The sequence below is a fragment of the Acipenser ruthenus genome, chromosome 1 (genome assembly GCF_902713425.1).
Source record: "Acipenser ruthenus chromosome 1, fAciRut3.2 maternal haplotype, whole genome shotgun sequence".
NCBI classification, from domain to species: domain Eukaryota; kingdom Metazoa; phylum Chordata; class Actinopteri; order Acipenseriformes; family Acipenseridae; genus Acipenser; species Acipenser ruthenus.
The window spans coordinates 92,376,510-92,395,887 of NC_081189.1; the positions used below are offsets into that span (position 1 = coordinate 92,376,510).

At 40.3% G+C, this 19,378-nt stretch overlaps 1 protein-coding gene across 1 annotated transcript in view; it reads right to left on the reverse strand.

Moving 5' to 3' along the window:
- Positions 1 to 834: 834 nt before the first annotated feature.
- sh3rf1 (SH3 domain containing ring finger 1) overlaps positions 835 to 19,378 on the reverse strand; it is an 83,647-nt gene continuing 65,103 nt past the window's right edge. The window contains exons 7-12 of the mRNA XM_034035961.3: positions 11,386 to 11,534; positions 10,283 to 10,453; positions 9,868 to 10,148; positions 7,578 to 7,918; positions 3,207 to 3,547; positions 835 to 2,695 (exon numbers count right to left, since the gene is read on the reverse strand). Of these exons, the coding sequence (XP_033891852.2) occupies positions 2,527 to 2,695; positions 3,207 to 3,547; positions 7,578 to 7,918; positions 9,868 to 10,148; positions 10,283 to 10,453; positions 11,386 to 11,534 (1,452 nt within the window). The 3' untranslated portion in view covers positions 835 to 2,526. The remainder of the gene's footprint in view (positions 2,696 to 3,206; positions 3,548 to 7,577; positions 7,919 to 9,867; positions 10,149 to 10,282; positions 10,454 to 11,385; positions 11,535 to 19,378) is intronic.

Here is a 19,378-nt window from a genome sequence, read left to right on the forward strand (position 1 = left end):
TATTTCAGCATTTTTTGTTTGTCAGACAGCAAAACGGCAGTACTGTGTAAGAAAAAAAAAATGTAAAACCTTTTCGGTTGAATGAGTTAAATTCTAATCTATTGTAGGTTTGGAAATGTAAAATAAATGGAAAACAAGACAAAAAGTAAAACTAGAACCACATTTTATCAATATTTTCCAAGAAAAAAAAAATCACATTTAAGGCTTCAGCAACTGCAATTTCATCAGACAAGTTGCTGGGCCATTTAAAACATACCACTGTTACAAAGTGACATTGATCTAACTTTTCAAACAAGGTCATAGAAATACAAACATTTGTCAATCATAACCATTACATTTGACCATCTTTTTTTCTTTTTGATCTGTGAGACTATATAAATGGAGGTATTGCACTGATGATATATAAAATATTGAATATGATTGGTTTAAAATGTTGTGGAAATCAAGGAGCTTGTATGATGTTTTCTATTGTATATTATTTTTTCACAAAATGTGCCAACTGCCTCACACATTAGAATTTGTAAAAAGACACAAACTGTGTCAAACACTTAGCTGATGCCAGCATCTCCTTGGCCATGTCCATATAATAAAACTATAATTAATATGTACCACAATAAAAAAAGAAATCTCAAGTAACTAATCTTGGCAAGGATGCAGCAGTTAAATAAAAAAGTGCCACCTTGGCTTTCAACAAAACAATACTGTACAGTAAAAATGTAACAACCTCACTTTTCATGTAGGTTTATTAATAGATAGTAATTCATCACCTACTATGATTCGCCCAAATTAGTTTCTCTTCAATAATAAATGCTTATGTCAGTCCTTTTTTTAAAAAAAAAAAAAAACACACAACAGCACTTTTGAAATAATTCACTACAACGCACTGCTCAGTGAAACAGTTGTGAGTGAACAGCAGATATGAACTTCAGGCTCAGTTGTTTTTGCTTATGTGTGTCAATATGGGCACTGAACATCAAAACATGGAACACAGCAACAAAATATACATCACATGCACAGTTCCAAGGACACTGTGGAGTCATTAATACACATGCTTTGACAACAGTTACAAAAACAAAAAATCACCACCAACACACAGAAGTACTTTCAGAGCAATAAAGTCTTTGCTTGGCATGTTTTTTTTCTTTTATTTTTTTTAAATAAAAATGATTATTAAATTGCTTAGATATCCTCTTAAATCTACACTATGCTATCTGCATACACTCAGCTAACTTCATATAATCTTACTGGAGGTCAACAGCTAATATGGTTATTTTCGGAACCATTTCCAGACATCTTTTAAAATCGTAAATGCTGAGCCAGAGCTTGGGGAGGCCAAGGTTATTAAAATCCCTGCTCCATCAAGTCATTCTGTCAATCATGCATGACTCAATTAGTTTTCATTGAATAGAATTACTCAGCGCCACACTGCTGTTAAGACCCGGTTGTGGGGACACAGTTTGTTCGGCTATGATCCAACCAGGGTTGTGCAAGGTTTGTCTGGAGAACAGTGTGTGCATTTTGTAGAAGCAATTCAATGGTTCAGAATGGAACAACGAAAGGTAAACTCAATAACCCACAAGACATGAAGACTTACATGAATTACAGGCTTCCTTCGAGTGTGGAACATCTTTACAAAACCATCTCCTAAGTTACTGTGTATTCCGTTTATCCTATATTTTTTTGTTCTGCATCACTAAAGGGAATGCCTTCAGAGATGTGTGCTCAGAAAAAAAAATAAAAATAAGCAGCTCATGGAAATTTGCAGGAATATTTCACTGTGCTTTTGTCATGTGTGGAATAAATATATTTTTAAAAAAAATCAAGCGCAAACACATTTTGGTACATCCTCCTGACAGTGGTGGCTCTAGGTTTTAATCTGAATCATACATAATAAAGTCTGTAGTATTATCCTATAAATTAGAAGAAAAAAAATAGACTGGCTGAAAATTTCTGCCAAACCTCTATGCCCTATACTTTTAGTTCACCGTCATTACCTAAACACATGCTGATGACATTATCACAAATCCACAAACACAATCTGAATTACACTTAAATCAATTCAAACATCACTGGTGACTGCAGTGAAATATGGGGATGCTTCTGTTATAAGAGGTAAGTGTGGCACTCGAGTGAAAAGGAGATAATCCAGCTTCTCCTCAGACAGAACTTTATAAATTAACATGTTCCAAATTCTAAAAATTCTACAGCTTTTAATACATAAAATGAACACAAGCTCTTTTCTTAAAAGAAAACAAAAAATCCAATAAGTTATTTATATTATCACTGTAACCAGTTAGATTTTTTGTGACTATTTTTAAAGTGTTTGATTAAATACAATAAAGTGAAAAACAGTACAAGGCACAAATTACAAAATTATAATAATAAAAAAAAAAACAGGTTCTCCGCGTTTCTGGTAGATTGTGCTCTGGTGTTCAGCAGTTTTATATATATATTTTTTGCAAAGTTTATATGCTTCTGTGCTAAATATTGTGTGCAGGGTTCATCTTGGTCATTTAGTTTGTCATTTCAGATGCTCTCTGCAAAGCTGCCGGGGAACAGGCCAGTCTTTCCATTTCTCTGGAGTGTGCCTTTGAACCATCCGTCCTCTCGCTTCTTGTGCACAAAAACAATGTCCCCTTCTTTGAGCTCTAGCTCCGCCTCGCTCTGGGGAGGGTAGGACACCACAACCCTGTACCTGGAATGGAGAAAGATGGAAACACTTTGCAGCAGTGGACTGAGGAGCATGGTTACTTTTTCCCTTAGCACAACCAACACAGTACAATGCTGAGTCTTAGTAAATGACAAGAACATCATTGTATTTCATTTTCATACTATGAAAAACCAGGAAATGTAATTTTGCCTTATTACCAATAATAACTTTAAACACTTGGTGCTTTTTGTCAATTTCTGAAAAAAAAAAAAAAAAAAAATACTGAGCTGCTAAATGAAAAAGCATTGATTTTTAGCTGTTTCAATTTTATTCCAAAAATGTTATGAATCCTTAATTGCTCTACTTCCATGTCTATAAAACAATGATCCTAGCAATAATAATAATAAAAAAAAAAGTTTAAAAAAAAACCCATGATGACAAAGTCCCCTACAAATTCGTGTGAGGAAAGCCAGGAAACCACGCCAAGAATGGCTGAACACAGCTATGAAATAGGAGTACATCGCCTGCATGTTACTTAGATAGTCAGTGTTCTCACCTTTCACACAAAATGGGCCTGGCCTCCTGCTGGAGTGAGGCCATGGAGGAGCAAGGCTGCCTGGGAGGAGGAGCGATGGGTACGCTGGAGTCCAGGGAGCTGGTCTTGCGGTGTAGTGTTGTTTCACAGGATGCCGCCCCTGCAGCCTCTGAATCTACAGGGCAGGAGACTGCCCGCCCATGGTTACCTGTGACAGAGGAGACCTCCAGACCCATCGCTCCCTGCAGCACCTCAGCGGCTGCCTGCTCAGATTCCAGTGTGGGAGAGGATGGTGGGGAAGAACGGGTCTTTCGTTTTGTCGAGGCTCCGGAAAGTAACTTCAACAAACCTTTCTTCTCCTTCTGCAAGAAAGCGGGGTGAAATGTTTCAGAGGGGAGGTTTATACAAAGACAAAACCGAACCAGGTAACTACAGACCAATAAGCCTGACTTCTATTATATGTAAACTTATGGAAACTATAAGAAGATCCAAAATGGAAAATTACCTATACAGACGCGCTCAAATTTGTTGGTACCCCTCCACAAAAAACGAAGAATGCACAATTTTCTCTGAAATAACTTGAAACTGACAAAAATAATTGGCATCCACCATTGTTTATTCCATATTTAATAGAAATCAGACTTTGCTTTTGATTTTTTATTCAACATAATATTGTAAATAATAAAACAAATGAAAATGGCATGGACAAAAATGATGGGACCGCTAACCTAATATTTTGTTGCACAACCTTTAGAGGCAATCACTGCAATCAAACGTTTTCTGTAGCTCTCAATGAGACTTCTGCACCTGTTAACAGGTAGTTTGGCCCACTCTTCCTGAGCAAACTGCTCCAGCTGTCTCAGGTTTGATGGGTGCCTTCTCCAGACTGCATGTTTCAGCTCTTTCCATAGATGTTCGATAGGATTCAGATCAGGACTCATAGAAGGCCACTTCAGAATAGTCCAATGTTTTGTTCATATCCATTTGGGTGTTTTTAGCTCTGTGTTTTGGGTCATTATCCTGTTGGAGGACCCATGACCTGCGACTGAGTCAGAGCTTTCTGACACTGGGCAATACGTTTCACTCCAGAATGCCTTGATAGTCTTGAGATTTCATTGTGCCCTGCACAGATTCAAGGCACCCTGTGCCAGGCGCAGCAAAGCAGCCCCAAAACATAACCAAGCCTCCTCCATGTTTCACTGTAGGTATGGTGTTCTTTTCTTTGAAAGCTTAATTTTTTCGTCTGTGAACATAGAGCTGATGTGACTTGCCAAAAAGCTCCAGTTTTGACTCATCTGTCCAAAGGACATTCTCCCAGAAGGATTGTGGCTTGTCAATATGCATTTTAGCAAATTCCAGTCTGGCTTTTTTATGTTTTTCTTTCAAAAGTGGAGTCCTCCTGGGTCTTCTTCCATGGAGCCCACTTTCGCTCAAAAAGCGACGGATGGTGCGATCAGAAACTGACGTACCTTCACCTTGGATTTCAGCTTGTATCTCTTTGGCAGTTATCCTTGGTTCTTTTTCTACCATTCGCACTATCCTTCTGTTCACTCTGGTGTCGATTTTACTCTTGTGGCCGCACTCAGGGAGGTTGGCTACAGTTCCATGGACCTTAAACTTCTTAATAATATTTGCAACTGTTGTCACAGGAACATCAAGCTGCTTGGAGATGGTCTTGTAGCCTTTACCTTTACCATGCTTGTCTATTATTTTCTTTCTGATCTCCTCAGACAACTCTCTCCTTTGCTTTCTCTGGTCCATGTTCAGTGTGTGCACACAATGATACCAAACAGCACAGTGACTACTTTTCTCCATTTAAATAGGCTGAATGACTGATTACAAGATTGGAGACATGTGTGATACTAAGTAAAGAAACTAATTAGTTTGAAATATCACTATAATCCAATTATTTATTATCTTTTCTAAGGGGTACCAACAAATGTGTCCAGGCCATTTTAGCCCTTTGCGGTCCATTGTCGGACTGGGTCCGACATTGCAATTATTCCTCACAGGTCCTTTGTCGGACTGGGTCCGACATCATTATAGCAACGCAATAAACGGGTGTTTAGTCGTTTTTTCTCCGGAAAAAGCCGAGAAAACCATTCAATTGCCGAGTGGGAGCGACAGGAGCCGAGACAAGTCGGGAAAAAAAAAAAAAAAAAGGCGTATCTCATGAATAGTCATACATGGTATCAGGTATCAGATAACGGGGCGTTCATAGTAAACAAGCTGGCTGAGTGCGTCAGCGCACTGAGACTATCATAGACATTTGCAGAGCTTTTTTCAGATGTTATAGTAATAAAATAATGACTTGGATCGCATTATTGAGGAGTTTGGTGATAAAACGAGTGATCAGGAGATGATCGATCGGTATGTACGACTATTATTATTATTATTATTTATTTCTTACATAGCTGAACGCTATAGCAAACGAAAGGGTGGGGCGGGGCTGGAGATGCCTAGTGAGTGCTTTGTTGATAAGCAGGGCCATTTAAACCCGTTTGACTGTGAAAAAAAAATACTTTTAAACAGCACGTATAAAATTAACTGCGCGTGTGAAAATTAATTAGACCTGGCGTGCCTGACGAGCGATTAATAAATGGACTGCAAAGGGTTAAAGTATCTTTGTAGAATAAGCAATAATTCATCTCTTTTCACAGCTTCTTTGCTTTATTCTATGACATACCAAAGGCATGCAAGTATACATGATAAAATAGCTTTTAATTTCATCACTTTTCGTGAGGAATGAAGCATTATTTCAATGAGCTGTAAGGGTACCAACAAATTTGAGCACGTCTGTATGTTAACAGTATCCTGGGAGACAGTATCCATGGTTTTAGGAAAGGGAGATCGTGTCTAACTAACCTGCTTGATTTTTTTGAGGATGCAACATCGATAATGGATAATTGCAAAGCACACATGATTTATTTAGATTTCCAGAAAGCTTTTGACAAAGTCCTGCATAAAAGATTAACCCTCAAACTGAACGCAGTAGGGATTCAAGGAAATGCATACACATGGATTAGGGAGTGGATAACATGTAAAAAACAGAAAGTACTGATTAGAGGAGAAACCTCAAAATGGAGCGAGGTAACCAGTGGAGTACCACAGGGATCAGTATTAGGTCCTCTGCTATTCCTAATCTACATTAATGATTTAGATTCTGGTATAGTAAGCAAACTTGTTAAATTTGCAGACAACACAAAAATTGGAGGAGTGGCAAACACTGTTGCAGCAGCAATGGTCATTCAAAATGATCTAGACAGTGTTCAGAACTGGGCAGACACATGGCAAATGACATTTAATAGAGACAAGTGCAAGGTACTGCACACAGGCAACAAAAATGTGCATTATAAATATCAATAGGGAGATACTGAAATTGAAGAAAGAATCTATGAAAAAGACCTAGGAGTTTATGTTGACTCGGAGATGTCTTCATCTAGACAATGTGGCGAAGCTATAAAAAAGGCCAACAAGATGCTTGAATGTATTGTGAAGTGTTGAATTTAAATCAAGGTAAGTAATGTTAAAACTTTACAATGCATTAGTAAGACCTAATCTAGAATATTGTGTTCAATTCTGGTCGCCTTGTTACAAAAAGGTTATTGCTGCTCTAGAAAGAGTGCAAAGAAGAGCGACCAGAATTATCCTGGGTTTAAAAGGCATGTCATATGCAGACAGGCTAAAATAATTGAATCTATTCAGTCTTGAACAAAGACGACTACGCGGTGATCTGATTCAAGCATTCAAAATTCTAAAACGAATTGACAATGTCGACCCAAGGGACTTTTTCGACCTGAAAAAAGAAACAAGGACCAGGGATCACAAATGGAGATTAGATAAAGGGACATTCAGAACAGAAACTAGGAGGCACTCTCTTACAAGTCTGGAACCAACTCCCCAGTAATGTTGTTGAAGCTGACACCCTGGGATCCTTCAAGAAGCTGCTTGATGAGATTCTGGGATCAATAAGCTACTAACGAGCAAGATTGCTCTGCTTTTAAGTTGCTAGGTTTGTGGAGTTTAAAATTGGAAAGGGATTAATTTTATGGATACTGAAACGAAAATGACATTACATGATGTAGCAGTTAAACAGGTTTGGTAACAATAAACCCTTGTGTTCTTTTTCACTTTTAATTAGTATTTAAAAAAAAAAAAAAAAAAGCAGTGAAATACATACTGTACATAGAAAAGTGACATGACGAGACCAACAAGATTGTCATTGGTAAGATTTCTGTTCATTATCAGTTTAGCAAAGCAGTAAAATTGTCACCTTGCCAAAATGACTGAATGCCACTGATGTGGGTTGATGACACAATTAATTTATTCATTATTTATCTGTATCTCTGACCTTCAGGCATTTTAAGATTTGCAATTCCAAAAGGAACCCACCTTATTGTCCTTTTCCAGTCTGTTCACCATGGCAGTCCCGGCGGGCAGCGCGCTCACGGGAGTGATAGGGACTGCTACCATGGCAACGGGCCTGAGGAGGCCCTCACTATCCAGAGAGGTGGCGTTGACATTGGGGGGTGTGAGGGAGGCAGTGGTGCAGCTCAGCGGAATGGTGGGCCAGGTCACTGTGGGAGGAATGGTGTAGACAGCCTGAGCTGGGAGCTGCTGAGCAGAGACAGGGATATGAGAGGGTACAGAGACAGTAGTGATGTAGGCCACAGGGCTCTGAGATTGGATAGGCGTCACTGCTGCTGTGGGCCGCTCCTGACTGTGTGCCGCAGCTGGGGAAAAATAAATAAATACATTGAAGAAATAAAGAAATGACACAAGGACTGTGTATTAGGGGAACTGCTTTTCCCCAAAATAAAATCAACATATACTTTGCAATTTAATACTTTAGATTTCTGCCCTTCTCTGAACACATCAGTGTATAACAGGGGTGAAAATAAACAAACAGTCTAAAACTTCCCCATTCTACCCCGGGTTCGTGGTGAAAGTCAGTTCCTAAACAGGCTCTCTCAACAACACATTCTCTCAAAGACACGTGAAGGGTATGGTTTAACAAGGTATTAATGCAACAGGAGGTTCCGAGTCAAAATCCCTGCTAAGCCTGTCAGGCTGTGATCAGACATCAGCCCACAGATGTGTCACTTTATTAGATTTTAACCATATGGATGCACCAAACCTCAAGCTCCAAAATTAAGGTTTTCAAGGCTACCATCAGTATTAAAATGAAAGACAAACTATCAGATACAACTCATAAGTTTTAATTCAAGTACATCATACCAAACATTTGCACAGCTGAAACACCGCATTTAAATGAACAATTAAACATAAAAGGGTTTACTTTCTAACTTACCACGATAAAGCACTACTTAAAAAAAAACTATAATAAGATCAACATTTCAAAAGAAACTAGTGTGTAAACAGGTATATGTACATACAAAACTGTAAAAACGAATGCATTTTTAAATTTAAAACTAAAGTAACATATGTTTTCCCTGCGTGTGTCACTCTGTGCAGCACTGAATCCAGGTTGAGCTGCAGCAGCTGCTGCTTTGCAGTTTCATGATTGAAATGTTTCTGCTGAAGCGCTTTGGTAGCTTCAAGATGGCGGTTCTAGGTAGATTTCTGCAATCCTGGCTTCAAAACGCCATCAGAGTATTTAATACATGTATTTAGGAAAAGAACAGACAACCGCATATCTTTCACACACGCAGAGTAATTTCAGTTTTAAAAGTAAAGTTTAAAAAGTAAGTCGTGGCGGGAACTTTGACTGCCCTTTACAATAAATGTTTTTATTTTGAATATAAACCTACAATATTTGATTGATACAATATTGAAATATACAAGCCTGTTATCTCTACTGGCCCTGCCAGCCACTAATTCCTTGACCACAGAGGTGTATCTCACTGTCTATATATGATAATGCAATAATGTGATATCTTGTAAGTCGCCCTGGATAAGGGCGTCTGCTAAGAAATAGATTATTATTTATTTATAAGGTCTGAAGTGAGGTCACAACCGGGGAGGGAGGGGGGGGGGGGGGGGGAGGGTTGTGTATTAAATATCACATTCTTGTCATAAATCCCTGCTGAGTTTAATGACATATCTTGATATCTTGAAAACAGTAATGATTCTCTCCTGTGAAATCTACCAAAAACCCAATTAAAGTGTCAGCTGCCTTCCTTCACTAACTCACAGTACTCTACACAGTGGAGAAATCTGAACCATGAAGACACAAGGATTTCATGGTTCACATTGTAAAATGTGTCGTTCCAGCAGATTTTTGAAAGTGACAAGCATGTCAATGTCATTCCTCCCTACCATGGCTGTGTTAAAAAAAAAATTAGCTATCAGTAACATGAAAAATGTGATCACCATGACCTACATCCACTGCATGCATATAAAGAAACAATATACCCCTGATTCTAATAGGTATTAAGGCTTTGATGTCCAGATCAAGTTTAAGTACAATTGTATAAGCGGTTCCCCAGATAAACTTAAAAATGTAAATTGTACCTACAGACACAAACTGAATGTTCCCATACACCCTCGGATCATGATGGACTGGATAACCATTGCTAAAGAAGGTCCTGAACAAGATTCATCACAACTGGAGAAACAATTCTCTCTCTCTCTCTCTCTGTCTCTCTCTCTCTCTCTCTCAGTACCCCCCCCCCCCCCACCCCAGTAAATCTAAATAATAAATTAAACTGTCATGACATACCGGTTCTAGCTGCGTTGCGGGCCTGGTTGACCGTCATTTGTCCGGTCACATGCACCAGGACCTTCGTCTGTTGGTTGCTGGCCTGGATGTGTGCTGCCGACACCACGGCTGTTGGGACCGTGTTGGAGTTCAGGGTTTTGTTGCAATCTGGGCCACTGCTGCCTGGGGGCTTCTGTTGAGATCCAGTCGCACTGGTGGAGGGGCTCACAAGTGTCACTCCCCGGCCCACCTGAGAGACGACAGCTAAGGGCACCTTTGACTGAGTCGTACCTGAACCATTTCTAATAAAAACAAAAATACATGTTAAGTACTGTTCTCAAAAAAATGCAAAGAACAATCTCAAAATAAATACTTACGTCTACTGAGTTCAATTCTCTGAATACAGGATGAAAGGACTTAAATAAATTGCTCTCACCTTGTCACTGGAGCCATATAGTTTCCAGGGAAAACACCAATCTTTCCTGTGTGCATGGATGTTCCCTTAAACCACCCGTCTTGGCAACGCTCCAGCACTAGAAACATCTCTCCTTTCCTCAGCTCCAGCTCGTCCTCCTTCCGAGGGGTGTAAGGAAACATAGCAACGTACCTGTAAATTAAATTAATTTAGTAAACTCCCCATAGCAGACAAATTCAACATTTTGTGTGTGTGTGTGTGGGGGGGGGGGGGGGGGGGCAGGGAAGTATATGTCTCACCATGAAATCTATCATGCATATATTGTGGCTCTGCCCTGTGTACATGTCTTCCAAGAACCACCAGCATCTGATCAAGCCAGCATACACCAATGTGTACTTCAAATCACCACTTTTCTGATTGCATGGACCAGGAGCCCAGCATACACCAATGTGTACTTCAAATCACCACTTTTATGATTGCATGGACCAAGAATGCAATGCAGATAGCACTCTTGTGATGACAGACCCATAACTAGCCCCAAATGGTTACTCTGTGGTGTTACATGAGAATATAAAATTGAAACAACCAAACAAAAAAAAAAAAACAGCAGGGATCACAGCATGTCATGATTAACCTTTTGCCTCCTGCCAAGAGCCTGAACTTGTGGACAACTCAGGAACAAACTCCTTTTTGAACATGACAGTCAATCTTCAGTACTGTACGTATGCTGTGGTTTGGCTGCACCTGTCCACAATCATTCACTAGTGGGGGTTTGGTCTGGCAGTGGATCACTCAGTCCTGTATCTTGTCACGCTTTAAAGTGGCTTCAGTTAGATTGTAAGAGCACTTTTTTTTTTTTTTTTTAATTAAGATGGGACATAACCAATTGTAAAACCTGACCAAAAAGCAGATTGCAAGGTAATACTTCAATAGAAAGCACTTACAGATTGCAAGATTAAAAATAATAATAAAAATAATAAAAAATAGGTAACTGCTGTTGTAGTGCAGATCTCTGCAGGATCACATTTTGCATGTACTGTAAATCAATTGTACAACATCTCAACATAACAAGTACCAAAGTGAGCCACTGTCATTAAAACACAGGTATCAGGCAGTATTCTTACACAGTGGGGCGCTGCTGTGTCCTGGCGTGTGCAGCCTGCTCAGCAGGTCCAGGGGTAGGTCTCTGCCCTACTGCTGAAGCAGAGGCTGCCGAAGTGGAGGCTACCACTGCAGCAATAGGAGGGGGAGGTGGCGGAGGGGGGAGGCTATCCTGGGAAAGAAACACATTGAAAGGCAAAATCAGTCATAAATGTCACACTTTTGCTTAAATCCTCTGGACATGCCACCATTTCCATAGTATCAGCCACTGCTTGTGGATGGCAAAGCACGGTCACTTGAACTTCTCATACTCCAAATAAACATAAGGTGGTGAATCTCACGACAGCTGGATAAACTGTTTTATTATATAAAAATGCGATTCTACAACAAAAGACAATGTACATTTTGAATTTTTCAATTGAATGCCAGTGGTTTCAAAAGTTGAAGAATTTCTGGTTTGGTAAAAGCCAAGTGATTCAATGACACAATGACATTGAATTAACTTATGGTTGTGTTTGAGAGCAGATGTTATATAAAAGATGATACGCAACAAGAAAAAAGGAAATAAAAAAGGGGGGGGGACGATGACTATTTTGTTACAAACTGCATGACTACAATTAAATCCTTGCAAAGAAAATACAAAAAAGTAATTTGATGCAGATACATTTTGTCCTACAAAAGCAAAACATTATATACAGCCCCAACACAATTTCACCACTCCCCCACCCAAACCCACCCCATTTGGGAAATGTGCTTTGATGTAATGCCCAGTTGAAACAGAAACAATGACAGACATCAGCCAAGAGGCTATTGTTGCCACTTTCACTTATTCTTCCATTTAAAAGCAAAAGGTCTTTGATGTTTCAGGTTTATCAGGGTCGCTAATCTTTCGCAGCCCTGCTTTTAATAGTGGCAACTAAAGAAAAGCTTAAAATTCAGTCTGTGGCCACAGTTAATAGGGCCTGTGCCCCTCTGACTACTTCTGTTTCTAACTCAATAGTGCAATTGTAGCAGTTTGATCAATGAAACCGAGAACAAGTTTGACTTGAAGCTATTCTCTTGCAGTCAGCATGCAGACACTTCTAAGAAACAGGACAAAGCTGAGAGACCACACATACACCACCATTTCCCACAACAGAAGAATGCTGATCAATAGAAAGTCGATGGGCTTTTTTCAGACAGACACTGACTGCAATGTGTTGTTGTGTGCAATTACACTGCTTTTCATTGCCAGTTTAAATGAAAAATACAATACAATGCAATACATAAACTATACAAAACACTATACAGTTTACCTTGTGACCATTACATGCTGTAATTGTAGTTTACCTCAGAGCCACAGTGCAAATTAGCCTTTGGTCAATTTCAGTAATAGAAATGTAACCATTACCGTATGGGTATTTACCTCTTAAAAGACCCAAAACCTGAATAAGATATATCAAACCCACTCAACGAGCCTGTGACAGTCATGGCCCACCCCCGAGGACATAAATATAGCCAAACTTAGACCAATTATTTCTGTATCTGCTGCAGAGAGACTAATGCATGCCTTTGTTTAATCTATAATTGATAATTGTAATGCACTTTTTTTCTGGTGTCCCAATACGTGTGGTATCCCGCTTGCAGCTTGTTCAGAATACCGCCGCTAGAATTCTGACTAAAACCAGGAAAAGTGAACATATTACCCCTGTTTACACTGGTTCCCTGTGCAGTATAGAATTGATTTTAAGATGTTTCTGAATGAATTAGCACCTAGTTATTTGCAGGAGTTACTGACCCTGTACTTTCCAAACTGGGGCTGCTGGTTATTCCTAGGGTCAACAAAAGCAACACGGGAGGTAGGGCTTTTTCTTGCAGAGCTCTGAAATTATGGAATGCTCTGCCTTCGTTTGTCAGGGAAGCTGGGACCATTACAGTTTTCAAGTCCTGACTTAAAACACACTTCTATAAAATGGCTCTTAACTTAGTGGGTTTTAATGTAACTTTAACCCTTTGCGGTCCATTGTCGGACCTGGTCCGACATTGCAATTATTCCTATCCGGTCCATTGTCAGACCCTGTCCGACATCATCAAAAAAACGCAAAAAACGGGTTTCTAGTCGTTTTTTCTCCGGAAAAAGCCGAGAAAACCATTTAATGGCCGAGTGGGAGCGACAGGAGCCGAGACAAGCCGATTAAAAAAACAAAAAAAAAAAAAACAAAGGCTTATCGCATGAATATTCATATTTGCCCCTGGCATCCCATATGGGCGGTCATAAGGAAACAAGCTGGCTGATACTGCATCAGCGCACAGAGACTATCACAGACATTTGCAGAGCTTTTTTGAGATGTTATAGTAATAAAATAATGACTTGGATTGCATTATTGAGGAGTTTGGTGATAAAACGAGTGATCAGGAGATGATTGATCGGTATGTACGACTATTATTATTATTATTATTATTATTTATTTCTTACATAGGTGAAAGCTATAGCAAACGAAAGGGTGGGGCGGGGCTGGAGATGCCTAGTGAGTGCTTTGTTGATATGCAGGGCCTTTTAAACCCGTTTGACTGTGAAAAAAAAACAACTTTTAAACAGCGCGTCTAAAATTAACTGCGCGTGTAGTGTACAGTGCTTTGCGATATTTTTGTATAAAAAGCGCTATATAAAATGCAATAAATAAATACAAATAAATAAAACAAATATACTGCACTCACAGACCTCAACGTCATTTTTCCTTCAAGCCTGCTGCAATCATGAACGCAGCGACCTTGAAGGCTAATGGTTACATTTCTATTTCAGGGAACCAGGGTTATGATAATAACCTAACATTCCCTTTCAAGTACGAAATGTAACCATTACCGTATGGGTAAGTATACCAAAGCTGTCACAAGGGCAATATTGCAGAACAACTGGAATGCTACAAGGCTAAGCCAGGTAGCTCGGGCTAAAAAAAATTTAGAGTGAAACTCATCTCTATGCCTATGTTTTAAGAGTCGACTGAGAAGCCGCCCTTAACACTAGTTCCAAAACCAGGGTTTTGAGGATCCATGACATTAAGTCTATAGAACCTAGTAAAGGTATGGGGAGTAGCCCACACCGCTGCATTGCAAATGTCCTTGACAAATGCACCCTGGAATAAAGCACACAAAGTTGCCATGCCTCTGGTGGAATGGGAAGGGAGCTTTTCTGGAGTGGGCAAGTTGGCCAGCTCATAGGCAGTCCTGACCGGATCTGCTATCCATTTGGACAGCCTCTACTTAGACAGGGCTTGACCATGAGATTTAGCCCCATAGCAGACAAAAAAATTGTTCAGATTGCCTCCAACTTTTAGTCCTGTTATAGTATGCCAGGGCCCGCACTGGGCAAAGCATATGGAGCTGTTGCTCCCTGTCAGACTGGAAAGGAAGCAGATGGAAAGCCTCCAATTCCACAGACTGCAAAAAAAGGCAGGATTGGTACGAAGCGTAACCTTTGTCCTGGCCTCTGTAAAAATTAAGCAGGCTTTTGCAATGGAGAATGCCTGCATCTCTCACCCGCATTGCGGAGGTGATAGAGAGCAAGAAAGCCGCTTTGAATGATAAATATTTCAGCTCAGCTGAATGCATGGACTCAAATGGAGGCTTCATGAGTGCATTAAGCACCATGTTTAACCTCCGGTGGGGAACAATGTCCTTCAAAAAGGCAACCGAAGCCGCCGAGCCCCTTTCAAAAATGGCCACACCAGGAAGTGAGCTCCTGGGGCGACCGAGTCAATTTTGACATGGCAAGCTGAAATAGCTGCCAGAAAGACCTTTAAATGTAGAGGGAGATTTTGCCTCGTCAAAACAGGTCCTGCAAAAATTGCAGTATAACTGCCATGGGACAGGTCGTGGGGTCAAACCCACGAGGCAGACACCACGTCTGAAAAAACACCACACTTGTACCTGTTCTGGGAACGCGTGAACAGTGCTCTTACATTCTGCAGAGTGTCAATGACCCTATTGGAAAACCCCAGACGGCTGAAATGCAGGGGCCAGACCCAGAGCTGCAATCTCAATGGGTCGGGATGCCAAAAGGTCCCATGTGCCTGACTGCCCAAGCGCCGCGACCTGCTCAGTCTCCATGGCTGGCCGCTCAGGAGCTGCATCAGGACTGAAAACCAGTCTCTCCTGGGCCAATAAGGGGCTACTAAGAGCACCTTGGCCCAGTCCTGCCTGATTTTCCCCAGACACCGTGGGAACAGGGCAACCACTGGTGTGCCAAGGCATCTACTGCCAGCAGGTCCCCGCCTCTTATTATGGAGAACCAGAGGGGACAGTGGGTTGATTCCTGGGAGACAAAGGGATCTATCTCTGCTCTCCCGAACCTCTCCCAAATGAGGCTCACCACCTCAGGGTGAAGCCTCCACACTGAGGCGCTGGGGACTCCTGAGATGAGGTCTGGCGCCCAGTTTGTCACCCTGGGCAAATGTACTGCCTGCAGTGAGAGGAGGTTCTCATGTGCCCAGAGCAAAAGCTTGCCCAGGCTGGATGCATCTGTGGTGACGGCCTCCCTTCTAATGACACTAACCACTGTCACTGTCAATAGGCGGTCATGGTTCAATGCGGGCTGAAAAACGCTGCTGTTGAACCAGGCTGCAGCGGGCGTACGCGCAGGAGACCCAAAGGTAGGGTCTCAGAAGCTGCTGCCATCAAGCCCAGAAGTTTCTAGAACTTCACTACCGCAAGTGCTCTGTTGAGCTAAAATAGCTCTAAACAGGCAGCTGGAGTCCAAGCACACTCCTAGATATGACGCTGTTCGCTGAAAGGCAAACAGGTACATCTTGTGGCTGGTTTTATGGGAATGTGGAAATAGGCGTCTCTGAGGTCATACAATAAAAAAATTAAATGAACTGCTCTAGGTTACATTGATGTTTTGATACAAATAGGTGCATGTGGAGTGTACAAAAAAATATGCAAAAAAACAAACAAATAGGTTTTGGAAAATACTACACCTTGGGTCAGATCGATACTGAACACTAAAGCCTAAAGTTTTACACTGTTGATCACTTCTGTTAAATACTGTACTTTGCTTTTTCAGTTGTTTTTATAATTTTTTATCGTTTGTTTCTTCTAGCAATTCCATAAACAATGCTAATGTTATTTAATAAGAAATTTGGCGTCCTTTTTCTTGTAAATCAAATACTGTATATGCAGCTTCTTATTTGAATCTTCACTCATTTGCCTAGCGTGTTGCTAGTTTACCACATAGCCATTTAGTTTGTTCAGTTACAAATCCTTCCAGTAAATAATTCCAGCAATAATGCGTTTTTAAATTTACCTGGAATAAATAAATGATTCCATGCAAAACAATAATAAATTACAGCAGATAAAAATAATTGTTAGTAAAAGACATTTGTTTTTCCTTTAGCAAAATGTTTTAACTTGGCTCCCTGGGTGGAGTGTTATGCCATACTACATGTTGCTTGGATACACTGGAATGTTTTGATTGCATAACATTTGTAAATTATTTTGGCTGGCTTCTGTGTTTACTATCAGAAAGCTTTTATAAACCAGTATGAATTCACTTGTCCCACCCAAATTGTTATTTCTCACGCATGTCCAAAACACAAAAGTTATATATAAAAAGGAGCACCCCGCCCCCCAAATATACAGATTGTAGAAACGTCATCAATTATTTAAACATGCGTTCTTCATGCCTACACCTGAGCATTCCACTTTAATAAACCCCCAAGGAGCAGGCAACACAAGCTCCAGGCATGGCTACAAAGAATTAACATAAAAGAAAAACACCCTCAGAATCAAATTTACATAGTTGATACAGCAGCCAGCTATGACATTAGTTGACACGGCAGCTTCATTCATGAAAAGAAAAACACATTTACCCCCCCAAAAAAACAAATCAACTCTGCTGAGGGTGATGATTGGGTCTTTCAAATAAAATCCACTGTTCTTTATTTACAGTTCAGGTCATTTGCCCCTATGGGACTACCTTCAACAATACTGTATGAGTTCAGAGCATGCCTCAGTGAAAATGCCAGATTCTTGGCAGATTCGGAGTTGTGACTCATGCGTATGTTCTCTGAGCCTGTCATAGCAACTTAGGTTCAGGGAAGGACAACTTGGCTAAGATTAAAAGTAAAAAAAAAAAAACACTTGTATGTATGTTTAAAAAACATAAAATGAGATCAATTAGAAGTTGTTGGTTCTTTTTGTTTGCTTTTAGATAATGGGTTAAGAGTATTTACCTACTCACAATAGGTACCAGGCAATTGTTCATTTTAGCACAGGTTTTCCCCGGGCTGTCTGGTAACCCTATTCACATCACAGAACTTACGATGATACACTTTAAAAAATAAAGACCATATGTTTAAATATGTTTAATTAAACTTCCACTAGCTTGCGTCTTTATTTTTCAAATAGCCATTTTAAATTGATTTTCTTTCATTCTGTACTTTTCAGTTGTTTCTCCTCCTGCACAGCTAAACTTTTTAAAACACTATTTCAAAACAAGGTAAAAGGATTTTTTTTTTTGTTAATTTAAAAGACGAGCACACGCTGTCCTCCGAAGCGTGTGCCGTTAGCCGTCCGCTTTTTTTACACACTGCAGACTCACCATGCAGCCACCCAGAGCTACAGTGTCGGAGGACAACGCAGCACTGGGCAGCTTACAGGCAAGCCCTCAGGCACCCGGCCAGACCACAGGGGTCGCTGGTGCACGGTGAGCCGAGGAAACCCTGGCTGACCTAACCCTCTCAGGTGGCCCCCTGGAAGCTCCCGTCCTCGGTCAGCAAAGGAATAGCCTGGACTCAAACCGGCGACGTCCAGACTATAGGGCGCATCCTGCACTCTATGCGAGTGCTTTTATTGGATGCGCCACTCGGGAGCCCCTGGTAAAAGGATTTTTACTGAAGTTCTACTTCGAGTTGTTAATATGCACACATAGGATTTCCTTTTTTTTAGCTCTAGAGTTAGATTTTAACAGATATTCTCTACAACTTTGAAAACACCCTCCACATTGATCTTTCAACTCTGTCTGCTTCACCTGCTCTATATTACAAATCCTAAACTTGTTCAAATTAAAAACTGCAAACAAGCGTGCTGCTGAACCCCAACCTAGAAAAAACAAGAATGCCTAGAGCATGGAGCAGTTTCTTGTTTCAAATCCCCAAAAACGACAATCACAGTGAAAATAGCACAAATGAAACCATGCTGTTCTTGACAGCATTCACAGAGAATCATTTAATCAAATTAAACACCAAGGAAAGAAAATCCCTAAAAAAGGGATCTTCCAAGGTCATGAGGCATCACTACCCAAAACTGATGAACCTCATGCCTACAACTTAAGTAGAACTGCTTTCCATACTAAACAAAAAGGTCTTTTCAGTTTTTATATTTATCGTACTATATATCTAGCACACTATGGATGCAGCAACCATGAAGATCAGTTAAACACATATATATATTTTTTTTGCTTGATAAACAGTTGCTATTTTATTTTACAATTTTAAAAGCGTTGAAATCACAAAGAGACTCCCCGGGTGTTTACGGATCCCCAACAGTAGAGAGCTCAGAAAGACTCCTTTTTACAACTGTCACACGCTTGTTTGCAGCCGGTCAAAAAAAAATCCTTATGGATTACTGCCTGGTGAAATTAATATTTGTGGACTTGAGAAAGGGTTAAATGTGATACTTGGTGTCAGGACCGTGTACATCTCTGTAAGACAGTGCCATCAACCTCATCAGTTCAGTGCGAGAAAGGTAGTTGCTATTCTTACAAGGTCCAGTTCTTGCATATGAGAGGGGTGCAGGCAGTAAATCGTTGTGGGAACAAATGCACTAACACTACAGAGAGGTGAGGACTCAAATGTACAAGTGTTCATTTAAAAGATTATATTTGTAGATTAACACATAGTGTGGTACAAGATCAACAAGATCTGCAGCCTTGCTACACCAGTTATTTATCAAATCCATAGAAACATTTTCCATATGAACTTGGGTGTGCTGGGCATAATGGCTTCTTTCCAAGCACTTTTCCTGAACACAGGTATGCAC